The following is a 24,801-nucleotide window of genomic DNA, read 5'->3' as shown; positions in this document are numbered from 1 at the left end:
CTGCTGATATGTTGACTAAGGTTGTTGGTGTAGCCAAGTTTGTTCATTGCTTGAACTTGGCTCACATTTTGCCTATATAAAGAAGGCGTTGAGCAGTAGGAGTTTTGGAGCATTTGGCTCGGCATGAGTTGTTCTCTTGCTAGTGATTGGGAGTGATGTTGTGTGTTAATTGTGTTGTTTGGCTTATCATGGCGTTTTTCGGAACTTGGCCAAGGTGGAGATTGTTGAATAATTGGCCAAGTGGCCAAGTGGACAAATGTCCAAGAAAACTTTAGGTGATTAAACAATCCAAAGGTGGAAACACATTCCTTGTTTTGGGGAGGAAAATAAGGGAAAAGACCTTTCTTTTGAAAAAGTTTTGTTCTCTTCTTCAACACCCGTGAGTGTTGTTTCATTAAAGAAAAGATAAGTTGGTTTTGAACAAAGAGAAAAAAGTGAGAGCTCATTTGTTTTCGGTTGAGAAGAAAAAGAGGGAGAGAAGAAAGAGAGCTGTGTGTTTCGGTTTTGGCAAAAAGAAAGAGAGAAGAAAGAGTTCTTTTTTGCAGAGAGTATTTTCTGATTGCAGAAGCAGAGAAGAAGGGGTGCCGCATTCCCCATTTGAAAAGAGCTCCTCTCTTTGGTTAGTAATCATCTACCAAAGTAGTTGTTGTTGTAATAGCTTTGAGCTATATGTATAGAGAAGAAATTATTCATTATATTTCTTCCTCTATTTGTTTCTTTGGTGTGTGAGAGCTATTGGGTGTATTGGGCTTTTGGGTTGTGAGATCACCAACACTTTGTAAACTCCCATTTGGTTGATAGTGGATTATTGGGTGAGCTCCTACTGCTCCGAGGACGTACTCCAGTTACACTGACTGTAGAGGAACCTCGTTAAAATCTTTGTGTCTTTAATATTTTGTTCTTGCATTTTCATTTGATAAATTTCCTGTGGGCTAGCTTGAGTAGGTTCCAAAAGATAAATCGTATATTGTGTGATCAGTTTTCGTCAGATACTGTTTGTGTTTAATTTTAAATAATAAAATTTAAATGATTTCTGAGCGTACGATGTACGATAAACGGTTAGGATGTGAGACTTCCTAGGATCCCTACCATTTGGATCCAGGGATCCAAATCCATGAACAACAATCTATCAAAGATCTCCATTGGAATAAAACAAATGATGCGGCGTCCACGGCTGGATATTTGGTCAGCGGTCGTAAAAGGTATTGTAGAAGCTGAGGCAGACTTCATACCGATGAAATGCAGCAATTGCAGACATTCTTCCTCGCGAACAATAAACATCTCGAGCTGTCTAAGATTGAGAAGACTGGGAATCACCATGAGTGATAAGAAGGCCCACATCCCACCAGGAGAACGTTATTGAAGTTGATTCTCGGTTGATTTCAATCATGAGTAATAGAAAAGCCCGAGATTTCAATCATGTCTTTGAGCTTTGTCTTTTAAGCATATTACTGTCAAGTAGATCGTCATCATTGTTCGTTTAGATTTCTACCAGTGTGGTGTTGCAATAGATTTCTACAGGCAAGTGATGATCGGTTGGTGCAGTTCTCTCAATCTCTAATGGAGTTCATATAACAGTTGGCCCTTGAACGTGCCTCATAGTCCATGCTTGAGGCTACAAACAAAATCCAATCCTCCTTCAACTATTCACCAAAGAAGGGATGGCGAGGACTTTAACTGCATAAAATGAGCAGCAGCAATGGGACTTCACAGTCCTCTGTTTTTTTCTGAAACATCGTAGCACTCTTCATAGTCTTATGTCCAAGAGAGTTCACAGTCATGTTATGCAAAGTTTCAATCTCAAGCTTGGTTACCCATGTTGAGATTGATGGGGAGTACTAAAAGATGTTTTTATTGGAGATTAGTTTATAATTGAACGGTTGAGATTGGTCTAGTTGATGAAAGCTATTAGAAGAGTTTGTTAGAAGGTTATAAAATTAGTTATTTATTGATAGGCTAGTATAAATTAGAAGCTCTCCTTTACTGTAATTTTTTTTCAACTTAGAAGATATTAATACATGCTTTCATTTCCTTCTAAACTTTCATCTTCTTCTTCTTTGTTTTATTGTAATATGGATAGTTTCATACATTTTTCAATGTATTAAATATCTGATCTCTTTGAAGTATGTAGTATATAGTTGAGGGTATTTCAATTGACTCGAGAATATTAGACTATTATTATATATTTGACGGCATTTTTTAGCTGCCTTTATTTCAATATTTTAAAGCAATTTTGTAATATTAAGTATTTAAAATAAGGCCTAGGTAAAGCAAGACAGAGACCATAAGAAGAAGAAAAAAGTATATGTAACAAATTGACTAATATTTAACTACCTAATTAAATTCATGAAACATCCAACATGTGTCATTTTACACCAGTTTTGTATAAAAGTTTACCAAACACTTTGATATATATATTTTTTTTATGCTAAATGAACTTTTAGCAATATAGTTTATTAAACACTTACCTGATTTTTTTACGATGACTTATTCTCAGAGCACAATAGAAATAGTTTTTTTTTTTTAAAAAAAAAAAAATAAAAAAAAATAAAAACACAGCAACCCAAGCTAGCCCCTAGCTGGGCATAACAAACTCTTCAATTCGAACAAGTTCTCTAGCCACATCCACCATATCTGGTCGGCTTTCAATTCTATCTCGAGTGCAAAACAATGCCAGGTTTAGGAAATCATGCAACTGCTTTTGTATTTGCTCATTTTCCCCCACCTCCTCAAAGATTTTTGGATCGACAATCGCCCTGATTTGACCATCACATTCAAGAACATAAGAAATCACAGATTCATATCCTTCCGCCTGATTAATGTCCACAGCTTTTCGTCCCGTCAGGAATACAAGTAAAAGAACACCAAAGCTGTAAACATCAGTTTTTTCTGAAATGCGACGAGACCATATGTAGACAGGGTCAAGGTACCCAAATATCCCTCGCACAGCATCTTCAACATCCGAATCCGGAGGAGGAATGGTTATAGAGAGCGAGAAGTCGTAAAGTTTGGGAACATAGTCATCATCCAAGAACATGCATCTCGGGTTCAGATGCCTATGAATGATGGCTCCGGCAAAAGCGGTATGGAGATATGAAACTGCACTAGCAACTTGCTTTGCAATACGCAATCTAATGTTCCATGGTAGTATGATTCGATCTTCACTAGCCCCACCTAAACTTCCATCAGGGTTGAGAACTCCTTTTGCTGCGTATTCATGCACCAGCACTGGTATAGGGAACTCTAAGCAGCAGCCCAAGAGTTTCAAAACATTATCATGGTTGCTCATCTGCAATGAAATGACAATGTCACGAATAACGCAAGACCTATCCCTATCCTCGTTTGACCAGTTCTGAATGTAGTACTTTGATACGATAATGGATCGGCCATCCAGAAATCCCCTGAACATTGCGTAACATGAGCCCTGTTTTACAGTGCGAGAAGGACTGAAGTTGTTAGTTGCCCTGATGAGGTCATCCGCAGAGTAACAATGAATAGGATGAGATTCTCCATCACTAGAAGCAAGGAGATCCTCTAATAACTTTTTTAGGTTCTTGTAGTATGACGACTCTCTTTCCTTCTTTCTAAAAAATGGCAGCTTTGAGAACCTGGCACAAATATATATACACGATGTAACACAAAAAATTCATGAAACTGTATATATCTTTCTTACTTGCCATTGTCAACAACGAAAACAAAATGTTCAAATGTTAAAAATCTCATAATTATCTAGTGCGGTACACCTGCTCTCATACCATGCTTGGCCTATAGCTAAAACTTATACTCTACACTTGGCTGAACAACAAGAACGAATTAGAGAATGATTTTTTCCCCATTTATGTGGTACTAAATACTTTTGGAAGATCTCTTGTTCAACAATTTATGTTCTCGAAAAAAGATTACTTCGGATTCAGCACATGAAAATTTTGATTGAGTTCAGGACTTTAAATAATGGTCGATAGCACTTCCTAGACCATAAACAAAAACAGAGGAATTAAATCTGAAATATGCTGATAACTCACAGTTGCAGGAGTTTTGATAGCATTGTTTCAACGTATGATAAGATTCAGATTGCCCCAACTCAGTAGATCGATCGATTTTTCCAGCAGTCCGCTGTCGGATGTCTTGTGCAAGCAGACAGCAGCGCTTCTACTCCGGCAGTTTCATTTTCTTCTGCGGACGGAGAACTAGAGTTTTGAAGAATTGGAAGTTTATTGGTAATGCTTTGCAATCAACGATACCTGGCCTGCTAAGAAATTACATGGTGCAGTAGGCGGTGGGCCAGGCCGAAGAAATACACATGATAAAGGTGACTGGCAACTTGCAAAGAAAGAAAGGAGGAACTAGGAAATAGGAGGCTGTGACAAAATCACATACATGATACACTCGTCCATCATGCAAGGCAAAACACATCAACCACCTTAGACCATCTCCAATAGTTGGGCTAAAAGCTAAATATTTTAGCCCGAAAAATTTAGCTTTTAGCCCAGAAACAATTTTTCTACTCCAACCGTTCTAGTTTAAAATTTTAGCCCGGGATTATTAAAGAATGAACTTAGACTATTTTTTTTGTTAAATTAATTTAAAAAAAAATAAATAAATATGTAGACTATCGTAAATTAATTTTATTAACATTTTAATATAAAAAAATTTAAATTCCGATAAATATTGGGTGGAGTCCACTCTGATTTCTGGGCTAAATTTTGGAAGGAATTTGGCCTTGGTTTAGCATTTAGCATTTAGCCCAAATTTTCCCTTTGGGTTGGAGTGGGTTTGGAGGGAAATTTTGGGAGGTAATTTGGCTTTTAGCCCACCATTGGAGTTGGTTTTACAATCTCACCTTCAAAATCCACCTCCAAATTCACCTATCACCCGAAAACCAGCACAATGGGTAAGCAGGCCTGTGCCTGCCACATCAATCACAATGTGATGAATTTCCTAATGATAATTTGATTGTTTCATTTGGTATCTTCGCCCGGTTTTAATCTACCAGTTTTCAAAAAAAAAAAAAAAAAAAAAAACTAAATTACTAATATGACTATCTTATAAGAAAGAAAATCTTTCAAGTTACTAGTATCTTAGAAAAAAAAAAAAAAAAAAACCTTTGATTTACTTGTTCTTAGGAAAGAGCTTTCAAGTTACTGGATGTCAAGAAAGATTGACATTGAATATTTTAGCAAGGCTTCTAATCCCTAAAGAACAAAACAAGGCCACTCACATATACACAAAGTGCTCGACGAATTGTTTCGTTTAAAAAATACATAAATTTTTTTGCGCGTTGTGTGCTATTTTCGTCTACAAAATCCTTAAATATTTTATACTAGGATCATTCAAGGTTAGAATCCTGAATCCACCAGTGCCAATAATTCTCCACTTTTGTTTTGTTTTTTCAAAAAGACAAATAGAAACTACAAACTTCTCTTTAAGTTTGGACAAGAATCTATTAACCCCAATAATAATATTGTTTTCCACATGAAAAATCAACATTAGTTCTTTCTCAAATGACACATGAGATTTTACATGCGGATATGATTCCATAGTACGTCTTGTTGATCATTTCTATTAACCACCGGTTCACAACGCAAAAAGAAGCATCTTTACGCTAGTGGTGATTCGTCCATATTCCTACGAGGTGGCAAATGACCATCTCCTCCATTTGCTCGTGTCATGAGAATGGAGAAGGTGGTTATCCGGCATTTCACCCGCATTGTTTGCATTCTCATAAACAACGGATGAGGATTCCATCTCGATCCAAATGGTGGAGATCTTAGAAATCCTCACATTTTAGTTGTTTATCGTATATTGTGCGAGCAGTTTTCGTCAGGTACTATTTGTGTTTAATTTTAAATAATAAAATTCAAATAATTTCTGAAAGCACGATGTACGATGAACGGTTAGAATATGAGAATTCCTAGGATCTCCACCATTTGGATTCAGGCGGAATCCAAATCCATAAACAACTATCTATCAAAGATCTCCATTGGAATAAAACAAATGATGCCGGGTCCACGGCTGGATATTTGGTCAGCGGTCGTAAAAGGTATTGTAGAACCTGAGGCTGACTTCATACCGATGAAATGCAGCAATTGCAGTTATCTTCCTCGCGAACAATAAACGTCTCGAGCTGTCTAAGATTGAGAAGACTGGGAATCGCCATGAGTGATAAGAAGGCCCACATCCCACCAGGAGAACGTTATTGAAGTTGATTCTCGGTTGATTCCAATCATGAGTAATAGAAAGGCCCGAGATTTCAATCATGTCTTTGAGCTTTGTCTTTTAAGCATATTACTGTCGAGTAGATTTCTGTTAGTGTAAAATGATCTTAGAAGATGTAGTAGATCGTCATCATTGTTCGTTTAGATTTCTACCAGTGTGGTATTGCAATAGATTTCTACAGGCAAGTGATGATCGGTTGGTGCAGTTCTCTCAATCTCTAATGGAGTTCATATAACAGTTGGCATTTGAACAGCAGCAGTGGGACTTCACAGTCCTCTGTTTTTTTCTGAAACATCGTAGCACTCTTCGTAGTCTTATGTCCAAGAGAGTTCATAGTCATGTTATGCAAAGTTTCAATCTCAAGCTTGGTTACCCATGTTGAGATTGATGGGGAGTACTAAAAGATGTTTTTATTGGAGATTAGTTTATAATTGAACAGTCGAGATTGGTCTAGTTGATGAAAGCTATTAGAAGAGTTCGTTAGAAGGTTGTAAAATTAGTTATTTATTGATAGGCTAGTATAAATTGGAAGCTCTCCTTTACTGTAATTTTTTTTCAACTTAGAAGATATTAATACATGCTTTCATTTCCTTCTAAACTTTCACCTTCTTCTTCTTTGTTTTATTGTAATTTGGATAGTTTCATACATTTTTCAATGTATTAAATATCTGATCTCTTTGAAGTATGTAGTATATAGTTGAGGGTATTTCAATTGACTCGAGAATATTAGACTATTATTATATATTTGACGGCATTTTTTAGCTGCCTTTGTTTCAATATTTTAAAGCAATTTTGTAATATTAAGTATTTAAAATAAGGCCTAGGTAAAGTAAGACAGAGGCTATAAGAAGAAGAAAAAAGTACATGTAACAAATTGACTAATATTTAACTACCTAATTAAATTCATGAAACATCTAACGTGTGTCATTTTACACCAGTTTTATATAAAAGTTTATCAAACACTTTGACAATTTTTATTATTTTTGCTAAATGAACTTTTAGCAATATAGTTTATTAAACACTTACTTGATTTTTTTACGACCACTTATTCTCACAGCACAATAGAAATATTTAAAATTAAAAAAAAAAAAAAAAAAAAAAACACGGCAACCCAAACTAGCCCCTAGCTGGGCATAACAAACTCTTCAATTCGAACTAGTTCTCTAGCCACATCCACCATATCTGGTCGGCTTTCAATTCTATCTCGAGTGCAAAACAATGCCAGGTTTAGGAAATCATGCAACTGCTGTTGTATTTGCTCATTTTCCCCCACCTCCTCAAAGATTTTTGGATCGACAATCGCCCTGATTTGACCATCACATTCAAGAACATAAGAAATCACAGATTCATATGCTTCCGCCTGATTAAAGTCCAGAGTTTTTCGTCCCGTCAGGAATACAAGTAAAAGAACACCAAAGCTGTAAACATCAGTTTTTTCTGAAAAGCGACCAGACCGCATGCAGGCAGGGTCAAGGTACCCAAGCATCCCTTGCACAGCACCTTCAACATCCGAATCCGGAGGAGGAATGGTTATAGAGAGCGAGAAGTCGTAAAGTTTGGGAACATAGTCATCATCCAAGAAGAGGCATCTGGGGTTCAGATTCCTATGAATGATGGCTGCGGCAAAAGCGGTATGGAGATATGAAACTGCACTAGCAACTTGCTTTGCAATACGCAATCTAATGTTCCATGGTAGTATGATTTGATCTTCACTAGCCCCACCTAAACTTCCATCAGGGTTGAGAACTCCTTTTGCTGCGTCTTCATGCACCAGCATTGGTATAGGGAACTCTAAGCAGCAGCCCAAGAGTTTCAAAACATTATCATGGTTGCTCATCTGCAATGAAATGACAATGTCACGAATAACGCAAGACCTATCCCTATCCTCGTTTGACCAGTTCCGAATGTAGTACTTTGATACGATAATGGATCGGCCATCCAGAAATCCCCTGAACATTGTGTATGAACCCAGTTTTACAGTGCGAGAAGGACTGAAGTTGTTAGTTGCCCTGATGAGGTCATCCGCAGAGTAACAATGAATAGGATGAGATTCTCCATCACTAGAAGCAAGGAGATCCTCTAATAACTTTTTTAGATTCTTGTAGTGTGACGACTCTCTTTCCTTCTTTCTAAAAAATGGCAGCTTTGAGAACCTGGCACAAATATATATACACGATGTAACACAAAAAATTCATGAAACTGTATATATCTTTCTTACTTGCCATTGTCAACAACGAAAACAAAATGTTGAAATGTTAAAAATCTCAAAATTATCTAGTGCGGTACACCTGCTCTCATACCATGCTTGGCCTATAGCTAAAACTTATACTCTACACTTGGCTGAACAACAAGAACGAATTAGAGAATGATTTTTTCCCCATTTATGTGGTACTAAATACTTTTGGAAGATCTCTTGTTCAACAATTTATGTTCTCGAAAAAAGATTACTTCGGATTCAGCACATGAAAATTTTGATTGAGTTCAGGACTTTAAATAATGGTCGATAGCACTTCCTAGACCATAAACAAAAACAGAGGAATTAAATCTGAAATATGCTGATAACTCACAGTTGCAGGAGTTTTGATAGCATTGTTTCAACGTATGACAAGATTCAGATTGCACCAACTCAGTAGATCGATCGATTTCTCCAGCAGTCCGCTGTCGGATGTCTTGTGCAAGCAGATCAGCAGCGCTTCATTTTCTTCTGCGGACGGATAACTAGAGTTTTGAAGAATTGGAAGTTTATTGGTAATGCTTTGCAAAGTCAACGATGCCTGGCCTGCTAAGAAATTACGTGGTGCAGTAGGCGGTGGGCCAGGCCGAAGAAATACACATGATAAAGGCAACTGGCAACTTGCAAAGAAAAAAAGAAGGAACTAGGAAATAGGAGGCTGTGACAAAATCACATACATGATACACTCGTCCATCATGCAAGGCAAAACACATCAACGACCTTACAATCTCACCTTCAAAATCCACCTCCAAATTCACATCATCTTCAACATGCAACTGCTGAGTAACAATAGTTGTACACCGCGGAAAACCTCTATCTTTCTCCCATCTTGGAATTATCATGAAAATATAACAAAACTCTCAATGAGCTCTGCTTCTTATGCAAGATTGGGCTCAAACCTTGAGTTTGGACTTTGGGGGTGTGATAATTAATATATATGGTGGAGGAAAATATAGTTGATCCTTTGACAAAAGGCCTACCAAGAGAACGATCAGATTACAAACATTAGAATTGCCGTTAAACCAGTATCCAATACTTTTGATAACAAATGTAGTGGATCGAAGCCAGCTGGCCAAAACAAATTCTTCAATTCGAATGAGTTCTCTAGCAATGCCAGTTCAAGGAAATCATGCGACTGCTGTTGTACTTGCTCATTTCCCCTCACTTCCTCATAGATTCTCGGATCAAGATTTTCCCCAATTCGACCATCACAACCACTAGCATATGGAATTATTTCAACTCCTTCCACCTGCTCCCAAGGTGTTCGTCCCGTCAGTAAAACAACTAAAAGAATACCAAGGCTGTAAACATCAGTTTTTTTTTCTGAAATGAGACCAGGCCGCATGTAGGCAGGCTCAAGGTACCCAGGTTTCCCTCCCACAGAATCTTCAACATCCTATTCCGTAGGAGGAATGGTTGTAGAGTGCGAGAAGCTGTAAAGTTTGGAAACATAGTCATCATCCAAGAACAGGCAGCTGGGGTTTAGATACCTTTGAATGATGGGTTCAGCAAAAGGGGTATGGAGATATGAAACTGTACTGACAAGCTGCTTTGCAATACGCAATCTAATGTTCCATGGTAGTATGATTTGATCTTCATTATCCCCTCTTAAACTTCCATCATGGTTGAGAACTCCTTTTGCTGCGTATGCATGCACCAGCACTGGTATGGGGAACTCTAAGCCGCAGCCCAAGAGTTTCAAAACATTATCATGGTTGCTCATCTGTAATGAAATGTCAATGTCACGAATAACGCAAGACCTATCCCTATCCTCATTTGACCAGCTCCGAATGCAGTACTTTGATTTCATAAACATATCGTAGAATTGACCCTGTATTGCAATGCGACCATGTTTTACAATACGAGAAGGACTGAAGTTGTTGGTTGCCCTGATGAGGTCATTAGCAGAGTAACAACGAATAGGATGAGATTCTCCATCACTAGAAGCAAAGAGAATAATAACTTTTTTGGATTCTTGTAGTATGATGACTCGATATCTCTTTTCTTCTTTCTAAAAAATGGTAGCTTTGAGAACCTAGCACAAATATATATAGACATGTAACACACGAAAAATTAATGAAACTATATATTTATTTGATACTTGCCATTGCCAACAAAGAAAATAAAATGTTGAAATGTTAACAATCTCCTAATTATCTAGTGCGGTACACCTGCTCTGATACCATGCTTAGCCTATGGGTAAAACTTATACTCGTAAACTTGGCTGAACAAGAAGAACGAATTAGAGATTGATTTTTTCCCCATTCATGTGGTACTATGTACTTTTGGAAGATCTCTCGTTCAATGCTTTATGTTATCAGAAAAAGATTACATTCGGGTTCATCACATGAAAATTTTGATTGAGTTGAGGACTTTAAATAACGGTTGTTAGCACTTTCTAGACCATAAACAAAAATAGAGGAATTAAATCTAAAATATGCTGATAACTTACAGTTGCAGGAGTTTTGATGGCATTGTTTCAACGTATGATAATATTTAGACTGCACCAACTCAGTAGATCGATTGATTTCTCCAGCAGTCCGCTGTCAGATGACTTGTGCAAGCAGATCAGCAGTGCTTCTACTCTAGCAGTTTCATTTCTCCCCAGGACGGATGACTAGAGTTTTGAAGAATTGGAAGTTTATCGATAGTGCTTTGCAACGTCAACGATGCCTGGCCTGTTAAGAAATTACATGGTGCAGTAGGCGGTGAGCCAGCTGAAGAAATAAACATAATAAAAACAAAAACAAACAAACAAGGGGAAACTTGATATAAGTCCAATTTTTTGAGCCAATAGTAGGAATAGTCCAGTTTATTAAAATAAGTCCAATTTGTTATATTTAATTATTTAATTATCAATAGTTATCTGTTCAATGATAAGATTTATTATAAAAATCAAATTTCTTCCCAATTATCTCTTTGCTTATTTCTTTTTATTTATCTTTTTGTTATTTCTCGTTCTTCCTCCTACTTTAAACCCCATTTATAGATTTTATTTTTAATTTTTATAATCAACCTATATCACAGGTTAATTATATTTATCTACTTATATGACAAATTCTTTTTTTATAATCAACCTGTCACAGATTAATGTGTCTTACTTGTAGGTATGTTATGTTTTTTCTACATTTTAATTAGGTTTCATATCTCACGTATAGGTATTATATACATTCATATATTTGTTACTTGAGTTAGGGTAGAATGTTTTGTAGATAAATTTATGTTAGTATATTAGTATTTTTGTTATAAGATATTAAATATATTCTTTTGGAGTTGGAAAATGCATAATATTAGAAGATTTTAATTGATTTTTAATATTTTTAGAAAATATAAAATGAGTATAAAAGAAATAAAAACATATAATTAGATAACTGGACTCACTCTTAAAAACACTCTACATTTTTGGACCTGGATCTAAAAGCCCCTAAAAACAACTGGTGACTTGCAAAGAAAGAAAGAAAAAAGAAGGAACTAGGAAATAGGAGGCTGTGTCAAAATCACATATACATGAAACACTCATCCATCATGCAACGCAAAACACATCAAAGGCCTTACAATCTCACCTTATAACCCACCTCCAAATTTACATATCACCCGAAAACCGGTTGAATGTTTCATAGAAGAAGCAGGGTCATTGACAGTTCCTCTGCTTGCCACCCCAATCCCAATGTGACGAATTTCCGAATGATAATTGATTGATCATCTAAAAAGAGAAAAAAAAAAAAAAAAAACCCTGAAACACGCCGTAGAGTAAATCCTTTTGTATAATGCTAAAAGGATCGAAGCTGTTGGTTGCCCTATTGAGCTCTGCAGTAGAATAAAAAACAAATGGAAATTTGGAGCAAGCCTCTGTCTGAGATTGATTACAATTCCCCAATGTTTAGATCCAAACCATCAATTATAAAGAATAATATTAGGCAGACCAAATTTTATACCAAATTTTCAAATAATTTGTCACCAATAGAAAACAAGTACGTTAATCAACACTTTCAATCCCACCTCCCCATTAATCTGCACATATCCTTAGAGCACAGCAGAACGCATATATATCATTGAACACCAGTGAGAGCTTAGTCGTACACATGTATCATGTATAAAAAACACAAGTTGCGTACAGAAGTTTTGGGAACAATGTCACGGTCCAGGAAAATATGGCAGGTGTTACATATCTACGAATGATGGGGTTAGGAAGGTGGTATAGAGCTACATTTAAGTGCATTCACAAGGTGCTTTGCAATACACAACTTAGTTTTCCACGGTAATAATGATTGATCTTCGTTTGTCACTGTTAGAAAAATGCTAATCGAACTTGCCCTGGAACGGTTGAGCACAGAGATACACAGAATGCAAATTTGGTAGCTACAGGTTTCACCATCTCTTGCTAAACAAATACAAGTAGGGATCCGTATAATGTTATTGAACCAACATATCCCCTTTTATGACAACCAATCCGGACAAGTTAATCTAGCAATGCAAAATAGACTTCTCAATTCGTACAAGTTCTTTGGCTACATCAGTCATGCATGGCCTTGATTCCCTTCCGTCCTGGGTGCACAACAATGCCAGTGCTAAGAAAGCTTGCAATTGCTGTTGTGCTTGCTCATCTGCCCTTAGCTCCCTAAGGATATTAGCATCCACATATGAAGTGAGGTCTTCTACTACTGCTGATTTATCGACAACCCTAATTTTTCGTCCCATCAAGAATACAAGTAAAAGCACACCAAAGCTATAAACATCAGTTTTTTCTGTAATGTAACCAGTTGCGATGTAGGTAGGGTCAGTATACCTATATGTCCCTTTCACTACATCTTCAACATGAAATTGCTTAGGAGGAATCGTTATGGATAGTGAAAAGTTGGAGAGTTTGGGAGAATAGTTATCGTCCAAGAAAATGCACGTGGGCTTTAGATCCCTATGAATGACGGGCCTGGGAAAGGCGGTATGGAGATATGCAAGTGCATGAGCTACTTTCGTTGCAATTAGCAGTCTAGTTTTCCATGGTAATGAGCGAGTATCCCCTAAACCTCCATGGTAGTCGAGAGCTCCTTTTGCTGCATCTTCATGCACCAGAGCTGGTAGAGAGAACTCTAAGCAGCAGCCCGACAATTTCAAAGCATTTTTGTGCGCACTCATCTGCATCGATATGATAATATCACGAATGGCCATGGACCTAGCTTCAGCTTCACTGGGCCAATGCAAGTACTTCTTAATGATTATTGACCGGTCATCTAGAAGACCTCTGAACAGTTTGAAGGATAAATCCTCACTTATAATGAAAGAAGGATCGAAATTGTTGGTTGCCTTGACTAGCTCATCAGCAGAGTAAGTGCGAATAGGACTCGATTTGCCCTCACAAGAAGCAATGAGATCCTCTAACAAGATGCTTCCATTCTTCAAGAATGAGCTCTCAGTTTCCACCATTCTTACACATGGAAGCAAGGAGAACCTGGTACAAATATATATATATATATATATATTACACAGTATAAATTGGTAAAACATAAACACAAAGAATGAATATAAAATAGGGAATTGTAAATAATCAAGCGCTCGCGGTTCTCAAGAAATTTTCAATTTTCTTTAGAACTTCAATGAAATCTCAGCTTTCAATTTTTCTTTGCCTCAAATATTTAAGGTTCTCATTACTTTGCGTGTAAAAGAATTTATATGAGACTTCAATTAGTAAAAAATCACTGAGGTTGGATTAATATTTTACGTAATGTTGTAATAAAGAGGAAATATCAAAAGCAAAATCTCATGTCTAAGGAAAGTACCATAGAATCAACGAACTTACAAGAATTTGGATGGCATCGTTTACTCTTTAATCTCTATAAATTACCAGTCAGGCCCCTTAGAACTGGATTCGGATTATGCCATTTGAACAGTAATTGATTGATTCATCAACCGAGACAACTGCGATGGCATTGGAATGTGCAAGCAGAGCAGCTGTTCAAACAGCCCTGTTTAGAATGACATGCAGTGGGGATGGCTTAGGAAGCAAAGGGAAGGAGATAGAAAATTAGTGTTGGACGAAAATGTCAAAGAAGTTAGCTAAGAAGAGGACATTTTGCCCTACTATTAAGAGTCAAAGAACTTAGTTAAGAAGGATGAAAGAAATGTTTTCAACTAAAGGAAGGAAGAGCGTTTTAAGACGCGTAAATGTTTTTTTTATAGATATTTTGCTCCCACAATTAGCAGGCAAATGGGACTTTCAAATAAGTCTTGTGACGTGCGTTTTTAAACAGTGAACTAGGACTTTGAGCGAGTTAAATTCCGAGAGCGATCTAGCTTGGTACTACCCATTCAAACATATACACATACACAAAAGATTATAATGGTTCACTCAAAACCGGGCTACATTCACTTTGTATGTAGTCATGTACGGAGGATTTTACAGTATATACATGGGGATGACTAAATTTTTGTGAAAGCTTGGAGGAAATGGAGAAGGTTGTTGGGCCTCGTTCCGCAGCTTTCTTTTCCTGGAGCTAGTACCCCTTTTGTAGTCACTTTGACCTTCTTGAGCAAGAGGTTTGATTAGGCCTGAAATTTTTTGACAAGAACCGTTAATCCGACACGAAACAACACGAAGGTAATAGATTTTCGGGTCAACACGATAACCAATCGACCTTTTATCGGATAACCCAATAAAAACCTATTAAGATAACGGGTCAGTCCAGGTATACACGTGGGTAATCCGTTACACTATAGAAAAATATATTAATTTAATAATTGTATACCACTAAAAAAAATTCTATAATTAACAATAATAGGATTTAATCCTGAACCGAACTGAAAGTTAAAATATAAATATATAAATATATATAAATTAAATTTAGAAAATTAGTGACCGTTGGATCAGTTGAGATTTAATCTCGGCCGTCCAATGTTTTTCTCAGCCATAAACTCTCCTTCATTTTGCATATCCTTGCACATTTGATATTTTGTAGTAATGTATTGATGCTTTTTTTTTATTAACGACAAATGTGTTTTTGTGTTTTGAAGTAATATTTATATGACAATGTTTTATATGCAAATTTACAAAATTAAGAAAAAAAAATCTTAACGGGTCATAATGGGAGAACTATCATTAATAGTCAAAATTTAATACTTAATTTCATAAATATCACTTTTCTATAAAAACTTTCAAATTAAACTCACGTGACTCATGTGAATAGAACTCCTCTACATCTTTGGATTTGGAATTCTCGTTAGCATTTGAATTTCATATGACTTTATAAAATCAATTGCGATCAATCTGATGTACGAATATCATGAGCAAATTCTTTTGCGTGATTTCAGTTCAGAGAAGGGGCAAAAGCTATAGATTGAAAGATTGCTTTCATGCAAAAATTCATGTTTTCTGTAATAAAAGAGTTGGCAATGCCGAGCCTCAGATGTTTACACAAAATAAACTCAAAAATAGTTAAGTGCAAGTATACAAACCAAAACTTTCTTAACAAGTGTTAAAGGTAAAACAAAAATTTACCCTTTTTATCTTGGTGTTGCTGGAATGTCCCTACATTTTTGGTGCAAAATAAACCCATCTAGTCTTTGTCAACACACAGCCTGCTCCTCACAAAATATCCAGTCGAATTGGCCAATCTAATTAGGAAGGACCATCTACTTCTCATGTAACCAGTAATCCAGACTTCCATTCTCCATATACGAATACATTAACAGGCGAACGCCATCAGGCAAACAATAACCTTGCAGGGAAACCAGATTCTCGTGTTGGGCAGTGGATAGTGCCTCAACTTTTGCTTTGAATTCCCTTTCCACCAGACCCAAGTCTTCTGATGGTTTCTTAACAACCTGCTCGGACCCATTCACCAAAGTTGCTCTGTAAACCAAACCAAAAACCTCCACACAATGATGTTGGCTTGATTGAAATTGTCAGTCACCTTCAAGATTTCAGTTATTTAAGATCCATGATTTCATTGGTACTGACTGGGAAATTTATGACACCACAAAATGTAGTGGCCTCTCATTTTTCCTAAATTTTGATCTAATAGGTTTTGTTATTTGGTTTTAATTTTGAGGGTATTTAGGTCTATTTAAGTGATTTTGCAACAATATTTGAAAGATGTTATAAAAAATGGCATTTATAAAATTAGGTGTTAAATTTTTGCTATTATTGATAAATACTCTCATAATGGACCGGGTCATTTTATCCGTTAGAGCATCTCCAAAGGTGATGTCAAAAGATAAATGTCAAATGTTAATTTGATGGTTGATGTGGCAATGTCAGATTTTCTCTTTTTCCAAACGATATGTTTCTTTGTTATAAATGATATTTGTAGGACCCACTTAAAAAAGAAATCAATTAAAATACATTTTTCAAGATCTATAATTGGTGCATTAATAGAACCCACATAATAAAATAATTAAAAAAAATTGACATCACCTTTTCTCATATGTCAAATTTGACATATGAAAACTCATATGTCAATCCACATAGAATTGACATATCAATTGTAGCTCACTCCTACATTCAAATTTGATTACATGGAATTCCACCTATGATTTGACATCTCCTTTGGAGATGGTCTTAAGAACCCGTTAAGATAATGGGTGTGAAACATGACCCATTAAGATAACATGTGCTACACAAAAACGACACGAACACGAAAAACACGACCCATTTGCCAAGCCTAGGTTTGATGTGGACACAATCAGGAGGGAAATGTCTTCTATTACGTGGAGACGTCCATGTGAGACATATAGTGTAGACAAGTCTTGTGGATACAATGAATTCCAAACTGAGTATGATGTTTGTCAACATTTTGCACAATCAAACACTTAAAAATAGACAAGATAACTTTGTAGAGAATGAAAGAGGAGGAAAATAACGTTATTAGCTAGTTACTTTCTGCAGATAAGTTTCCCTATATATAAAAGATGACTTTTTTTTATTAAGCAACCATTCAAACAGACTCCGCTTAAAGTTGGATGCAGTGTTCAACGTGCAGGGGTTAAACGGTGTCCAGGTGTAGTGTTAAACGAGCAAGGGTGCTGTAAAAACGTCTTTTGGAATGATTCCACTCAAAGTTGTTTGGAAGTATCTGCTGATATCAACTTTACCTAGGACACACAAAAGACATATTTTGACCTTATTGGACAGGTGAGGTAAAAAAAGCTAGGACATGAGGGTAGGGACCCGTATAGTATAAGACCGTGAGATATAGGAACCTTAACTGGAAAATTAGTGGAAGTAGCAAAAGTTATTGGGAGCCTTTGTGAGGTTTATCCTTTTACCGATGTGAGACTTTTTAACCTTCACATCCTCACACACGCTTTCACGTGTGGAGAATTTTCAGACCAAATACGTGGAGAACACAAATTGGATGATGTGAGGTCACATGTGATCATTGAGCTTCACACATGAGCTAACATGCTCTGATACCATGAAGAAAGTTAAAGTTCCACCATAAAACCAATTGGCTATGTGGGGAGTGTTAACTACATTGAAATACCATGTTAACCTATGAATCTATGAAAGATTGAAGAAAGAAACAATGGCAGAAAGATGAACAAGGAAAGAAGATGAAGGAAATGCTCTCTGTATTTATCACAATAGTCGAATACAACTCTACAGAAAATGATCTCTACAACTTTCTTTTTTATATAGTCATTTGGCCTATTGCAAAAGACCCAAATACCCTCACTAACAACCTCTAACTAACTCAATCATATGGTTATTACTCCCCCCTCAAACTAAACTTGGAGTATCCAAGTGAAGTTTGTATTAGCCAGGTATTTGAGATTGATCTGGAACTATGAGAGCAAGATATCTGCCAAGCTTCAAGAATTAACCTGCTATAAACAAGAAAGCACCTACTGACACCTTTGTAACTGCTGACCAAAACCTCTACTCACCCCATTATCATCACACAAGACTACAACTTTTGCCGTTGGTGAAGCCATGATGAAAGCCACAAGTACAATCTAGCTTTATCGTTAACATACCCGACAGATTTTCGACTTTGAACTGAGAAGCCATAGTAACACGCTCACTGTATATGCAAATTACCCCTCCTAAATCTTTACAGAGACTGGCACCAAATCAACCAAAGAGAATGACACTCCAAGAAACTAAATGAACCAAGGAGAATGACACTCCTGAGATCTTCCTAAATCTTTACAGAGGCTAACACCAAGATTAACCCAGGAGAATAACACTTCAAGATTCACAAAAAGAATGACACTTTCTTCTTTAAACCCACAAACTTTAACTCCCAACATATTCTCAAATCCCAAAGAATGATACTCCAAGCAAAGACAAACCCCAAATCAACGCATCAAGATTCTAACCAACACACCCCAAAACTTTACTTCAATCAAATCATGAAATTAAGGCAAAACAAACACCATAGCTTCAAAGAATAGGCATCATACAAAATCAGTAAACAAAATCACTTGATTCACGAAACTCACACCAACAGATCTCCGAATAGCACATTTTCAGATCTCCAAACGCCCAATCTTCGAGCAACAACTAAACCAGTGGAAGACTTTACCAGAATCGAACAAATTAATACAAAATTTTCCACTGAGACAATCAAACAAACAGTTGGAGTGCAGAAAGAAATACGAAACCTGAATCTTCAGTTCTTGAGCGAAAAAGCCCAGAAAACACACCAGAGATCAGCAACCATTCAAGTCTTGAATCCAAATATCACAAATAAGAACTCCAATTTGGGGAAAAATAAGGCCATGGATGGCAGCAACACAGAGAAGTTATACCATATCAAAGACGCCTCTGAATTAAGAATTCACAAGGTTTCAGAAGAAGACATAAGCTCGAGCAGGTCCCTTAGCAAGGGTATAATTCTGAGTAAAGAATTAAGAAGAAGACAACTCAAGGTTTCAGACCCAATCAACCAAATGTGCCTAGGGGCTCAATAAGGGAAGATCTCCAAACATATGCTACCCTTCATGGAAAATCATTTAATAAGACGATTGGTACATAGTGACCAGATGTGATTCGTAAGACCACACTATGTCTTGGGCAAAACCCATCAATTTCAATGCTCATTCGCAGCAAATTTCAAAAACCCAGAAAAACCCACTAACAAAGTCGAATCAATTTCCTGATTTCCAACAAACAATACAAAATCATGATGAAATTTTTCTGATTTGCCTCCTCTACATCGCGTCGAATGAGTACCCAGAAGATAGACGGTGGCGGAGAGCTTCAGTTCCTGGAGATGGTGAAGGCGTAGGTGGAGAAATCTCTAAACCAGAACAATCAACCTAGAAACAAATCAACCCAGAGGTCAAAGAATGATTGCGGAAGCACTCAGAAACTTATCCTAATATTTAATGAAAATTTGAAAAGAAACTAAGCTAGAAACATATGTAAAATAATGGGAAATGGAACCACCAGAATCCATGGCATGAGCCTGGTGGCTCTGATACCATATTAATTACATTGAAATACCATGTTAACCTATGAATCTATGAAAGACTGAAGAAAGAAACAATGGCAGAAAGATGAACAAGGAAAGAAGATGAAGGCAATGCTCTCTGTATTTATCAGGGAGTAGGCCAACCTTTTAAGCCTTTGCACGATTTTTTTTTTCACCGATGTAAGACTTTTTTACCTTTACATCCTCACACTATCTAGTATGCCATGGTCATAAAAATTGACATTCATGAATCCACTTTTATAATGCGAGAAGGACGGAAGTTATAGGTTGCCCCTGATGCGGTCATCAGCCGAGTAACAATGAATAGGATGAGCTTGTCCATCATCAGAAGCAACAAGATCCTTTAGTAATTTGCTTAAATTCTTGTAGTATGATGGCTCACGATCTCTTTCCTGCTTTCTCAAGCACAACAGCTTTGAGAACCTGGAACAAAAATGGCTAATGAATTAAAATCCGATTTGAGATTTAAATTTAAAGCTACATATGAGAATGAAAATAACATACAACTGCAATAGTTTGATGGCATTGTTTTATCTCAACAGTAATCGATTTCCTTGTGTAGCACCAAGTAAATAGTAATCGATCAATTTCTCCAACGACTCCATTGTAGACCAATTTCTCCAACGAATCCATCTGTTTCTTTTTCTCCAATGAGTACAGTTTTGAAGTTTGTTGCTATGCTTTGCAAGGTTAATGGTGGCATTGAATGATTAGCTCTGTTAAGAGCAACATGCTGACAGTCGGCCAAAGAAATTTACATGAAACTACCATCTTTGTCTTTTCATTATCAGAGACAAAGAAAAAGACAATTAATTTGTCAATTACAAAGAAGGACAAAAGAAAGGAGATTGGAAAGTAGAAGGTCGTGACAGAATCATATACATAAATACATCCTTACAATTACCTTCCATTCCAACTCCCAATTGACAAATATTCTCTAACATATCCACAGAACCGCACAACGTACTTTCCATTGAACAAGTAGAGGTCATTGGTAGTTTCATTGACCATTCAAGAGAATTCCAAGATGGGGAACATTTACAAAGTTTTACTGGCAATATTAAACTGCAGGGGAAACCAGTGAAATCTTAGTCGTACACATGGTTCAAATGTAAAAAGAAAGGGCTTTAAAATTGACATTGTGATTCATTGCATAGAAGGAACTGTTGCAGATAGAGAAGTTGCTAAGTTTTACGAACTAAGTCATGGTCCAAGAAAATGTGTTAGATCTCAACAAATTATGGGCTTAGGAAAGGCGGTATGGAGATATGTCAATGCATTTACAAGTTGCTTTGCAATGCAAAATTTAGTTCTCCATGGCAATAAAGAAAGTTGCAACATCAAGAAATCTCAACTGACTACGGGCTTAGGAAAGGCAATATGGAGATATTGTTGAGGAAAAACTAGAGTACACAACTCTAACACAAGTGTTGGAGAGACAAAACAAGTAAACAAATTACTTGTATTACACACACAAAATATTACAACACGCTCTCAAGGACACTATTTAGAAGCTATGATGCTCACTCTTTCTAGAGACACACTCTAGACCACTCACTCTTCACAATACTACTCACTTACAAGGCTTCTCACTCTCTTACTTAGCTCTCTTCTTGGCTACTTCCTTCTTGATTGGTTGATTGGTTACAAATGGTGTGGATGCCTTCTCCTTTTATAGGCATGGATGGAACCTTGGAGAAGTATGGAAACATCATGCTAGAGATATCTATATAATTCCACTAACTTCCTAAGTTAGAATTATCTACACTAATCTTGTATGTTGGTGGAATCCTTACCATTCTTCTAGACTCTTCCACCAACTTGAACTTGCTAGAATTCTCTAGCATGTGCATGGATCTTTCTTTGTGAATGGGCTAAATCCATTATCTTTGGGCTGGTGTTGTACTTTTAACAGATATGTCAGCAAAAACCATCGTTTTTTGCCTTAATCTTAACGGCTCATGGTATACCATGAGTCTTGTTCTCCTAGTGATTCTCTTCAAAAACGATATATTGCAAGTCCAATTCTGACACCACAATATTTCTTACTGCCTTGTCTGCTGCAATACAGATTGAATTTAATTTTTTCCAACTTTAATTCTTATTTTCTTGAATTTGAAATATTTTATTTTCTTTTTGTTTGTACGAGTTCTCCTACATCAGTTGAGAAATCATTTTGTTGTATATTCATACACCGGAACTGGTACTAGGAACTTTAAGTAGCAACCTAATATTATCGAAGCGCTCTTATGTGTACTCATCTGCATCGATATGATAATTTTCGTGAATGGCCATGTACCTAATTGGGACCTAGCTAGACCATCACCCTTTGAAGCACTTCCTGACGATAATTAACCGATCATCTTGAAAACCTCCGGACGGATGGGAATATGAATTCTCACTAATAAGGCAAGAAGGATGGAATTTGTTAGTTGCTTTGAGAGCTCATTAGCGAAGTAAGTGCACATAGACTAGATGTCCCTCACATGAAGCAATGAGATCCTCTAATTATATGCTTCCATTATGCAAGACTGAGCTCTCTTTGTCCTCCGTTTTGATTATCAAATACAGAAAAATTAGTCAAGGCTGTGACAAACCACAGACATGATATGCAAAGAACCGACACAATGTACGTTTCATTGAAGAAGAAGCAGAGGTCATTAAGAGTTTTATTTTATTTTCAAAATAATTACAAGATGGGAAAAGGATAGTAAGTATTCTGTGGTGTACAACTGTTAAAATTTAAAACAAACTAGAAAAGCAGAACTTACAAGATTTTAGATGCCATTGTTTTTTCTTTCCTCTTGTGCAGAATATAGGCTGCTCAGAATTGGTGATTCGGATTGCACAAAGTATCTCCACCCAGTCCAGTGCAGGTTTTATGTACAAGCAGACATTTCCAGTATGAGAAGTTTATTGATATACAAAAGTTCTGTCATCAGCTACAAATCCTCAATTACAGAATGAGGACTATCAGATTACAAACATTAGAATTGCCGTTAAACAGGTATCCAATACTTTTGATAATAAATCTAGTAGATTAAAGCTAGCTGGCCAAAACAAATTCTTCAATTCAAATGAGTTCTCTAGCCACATCCACCATGTATAACCTTCTTTCAATGTCATCTCGAATGCATAACAATGCCAATTTAAGGAAATTAAGCAACTGATGTTGTACTTGCTCATTCCCCCTCACTTCCTCATAGATTTTCGGATCAACAATTTCCCCAATTCGGCCATCACAATCACGAACATATCAAATCATTTCAATTTATCCCACCCCCAAAGTCCCCAAAGTTCTCGTCCAATCAGGAATACAAGTAAAAGCACACCAAGGCTATAAACATCAACTTTTTTTGTAATGCGATTAGAATACAGGTAGACAGGGTTAATGTAGCCAAATATCCTAATCACATCATCATCAACATCCGATTCCATAGGAATGGTTATAGAGAGCGAGAAGTTGTAAAGTTTGGGAACATAGTCATTATCCAAGAACAGGCAGCTGGGGTTCAGATTCCTATGAATGATGGGTCTGGCAAAGGCGGTATGGAGATATGAAACTACACTAGCAACCTGTTTTGCGATACGCAATCTAATGTTCCAAGTAGCATGATTTGACCTTCATTAGCCCCTCTTAGACTTCCATCAGGGTTGAAAACTCCTTTTGCTCCGTATTCATGCACTAGCACTGGTATAGGGAACTCTAAGTAGCAGCCCAAGAGTTTCAAAACATTCTTATGATGGCTCATCTGTAATGAAATGATAGTGTTACGGATAACGCAAGACCTGCCCCTATCCTCATTTAGGCCGTTCCCAAAGTGGTACTTTGAAACGATAATTGATCGGCCATCTAGAAATCCCCTGAACATTTTGTTGCTTGAACTAGAAGTTACAATGAGAGAAGGATGGAAGTTGTTGGTTGCCCTGATGAGGTCATCAGCAAAGTAACAATGAATAGGATGAGATTCGCCACCACCAGAAGCAAAGAGATCCTCTAATAACTTTTTTAGATTCTTGTAGTACGATGACTCTCTTTTCTTTTTCCAAAAAAATGGCAGCCTTGAGAACCTGGCACAAATATATATATACACACGTCTGTAACACAAGAAGTATTAATGAAATTACATATATTTTTGTTACTTGCCATTCCCAACAACGAAAATAAAATGTTGAAATGTAAATTATATTTATATATACTTGTTTGGACCCAAATTTACACCATTGGCCTATGCAATCAAGGCCGTTAAATGACCATAACTTCACACCGTTATATAAAGAAATTAAGATAATTTTATTGTTAAGAGATAATATTATGATTTTTAATCATAATGATTATTTTTTAATAGTGAATTATCTTGGTTTTTCTCTTGTTCCAGATAAACGTGATGCAAATGATATCTCTAACCTACAATTCAAATTAATTGGAGATACTCGGCATACGGCAGTGCATCTACTACTGGATTAATTTCATGCACTTAATCTATGCATGGGATAAAGATGAAATTGAAATGGTGACGTGGTCAGAATGGCTTTTGGGTTTAGCCAAAGACCTACAGGCTTGCTATGCATGTCGATTATCACTAGCATTGGAGGATGAGGCGGCGGTTTTAATTTTGCATGCAGCAAATAAAGAGTTCTATTAGGATTCTATCTTTGGCTAACGTGTGGAGGTGATGCTAATGACTATCTATGGTTCTATGCAATATAGAATTCTATCATGATGCATGTGATGACTTCCAGTTGGCCGATGAGTGATGAGGGACAATTATCCTAATGCAATTGCGCGTATAGGATAATCATCAAGATTAAGTGATGATTATTCTACCTGGAGTAATATTCCAAGAATCGTGTGATGCGGCTACAACTTGAGGGTGAGACAGTTCATTCTTATAAATACAATGTTGCAGACATCATTCT

At 36.6% G+C, this 24,801-nt stretch overlaps 3 protein-coding genes and 2 pseudogenes across 3 annotated transcripts; all 5 read right to left on the bottom strand.

Moving 5' to 3' along the window:
- Nucleotides 1-2,504: 2,504 nt before the first annotated feature.
- LOC137727009 (non-functional pseudokinase ZED1-like) lies at nucleotides 2,505-4,182 on the bottom strand. Its single transcript, XM_068465963.1, has 2 exons — nucleotides 4,023-4,182; nucleotides 2,505-3,608 (listed from the first exon to the last, which is right to left on the bottom strand). The coding sequence occupies exons 1-2, from the start codon at nucleotides 4,043-4,045 to the stop codon at nucleotides 2,576-2,578; spliced, it is 1,056 nt and encodes a 351-aa protein (XP_068322064.1). The 5' UTR covers nucleotides 4,046-4,182; the 3' UTR covers nucleotides 2,505-2,575.
- Nucleotides 4,183-7,301: 3,119 nt separating this feature from the next.
- Nucleotides 7,302-8,913, bottom strand: LOC137727153 (non-functional pseudokinase ZED1-like). The gene is made up of 2 exons (XM_068466089.1): nucleotides 8,784-8,913; nucleotides 7,302-8,369 (listed from the first exon to the last, which is right to left on the bottom strand). Exons 1-2 carry the CDS (start codon nucleotides 8,804-8,806, stop codon nucleotides 7,340-7,342), a joined length of 1,053 nt encoding a protein of 350 aa, XP_068322190.1. The 5' UTR covers nucleotides 8,807-8,913; the 3' UTR covers nucleotides 7,302-7,339.
- Nucleotides 8,811-10,924, bottom strand: LOC137724906 (non-functional pseudokinase ZED1-like; annotated as a pseudogene).
- Nucleotides 10,925-12,515: 1,591 nt separating this feature from the next.
- LOC137724905 (non-functional pseudokinase ZED1-like) lies at nucleotides 12,516-13,870 on the bottom strand. Its single transcript, XM_068463554.1, has one exon. It carries the CDS (start codon nucleotides 13,868-13,870, stop codon nucleotides 12,914-12,916), a length of 957 nt encoding a protein of 318 aa, XP_068319655.1. The 3' UTR covers nucleotides 12,516-12,913.
- A 9,319-nt stretch (nucleotides 13,871-23,189) lies between these two features.
- LOC137724904 (non-functional pseudokinase ZED1-like) lies at nucleotides 23,190-24,106 on the bottom strand (annotated as a pseudogene).
- Between the last annotated feature and the right edge of the window lie 695 nt (nucleotides 24,107-24,801).

This window comes from Pyrus communis, chromosome 2, assembly GCF_963583255.1.
Source record: "Pyrus communis chromosome 2, drPyrComm1.1, whole genome shotgun sequence".
Taxonomy (NCBI): Eukaryota; Viridiplantae; Streptophyta; class Magnoliopsida; order Rosales; family Rosaceae; genus Pyrus; species Pyrus communis.
Note: the sequence above shows the minus strand (reverse complement) of the source record. Positions and strands in the feature narration are given on the sequence as shown.

Coding starts and splice junctions, on each gene's coding strand:
- LOC137727009 (XM_068465963.1), bottom strand. CDS start 4,045: ATGCTATCAAAACTCCTGCAACT. Junction 3,609..4,022: donor CTATCAAAACTCCTGCAACT/GTGAGTTATCAG, acceptor TATTTGTGCCAG/GTTCTCAAAGCTGCCATTTT.
- LOC137727153 (XM_068466089.1), bottom strand. CDS start 8,806: ATGCTATCAAAACTCCTGCAACT. Junction 8,370..8,783: donor CTATCAAAACTCCTGCAACT/GTGAGTTATCAG, acceptor TATTTGTGCCAG/GTTCTCAAAGCTGCCATTTT.
- LOC137724905 (XM_068463554.1), bottom strand. CDS start 13,870: ATGGTGGAAACTGAGAGCTCATTCTTGAAGAATGGAAGCATCTTGTTA.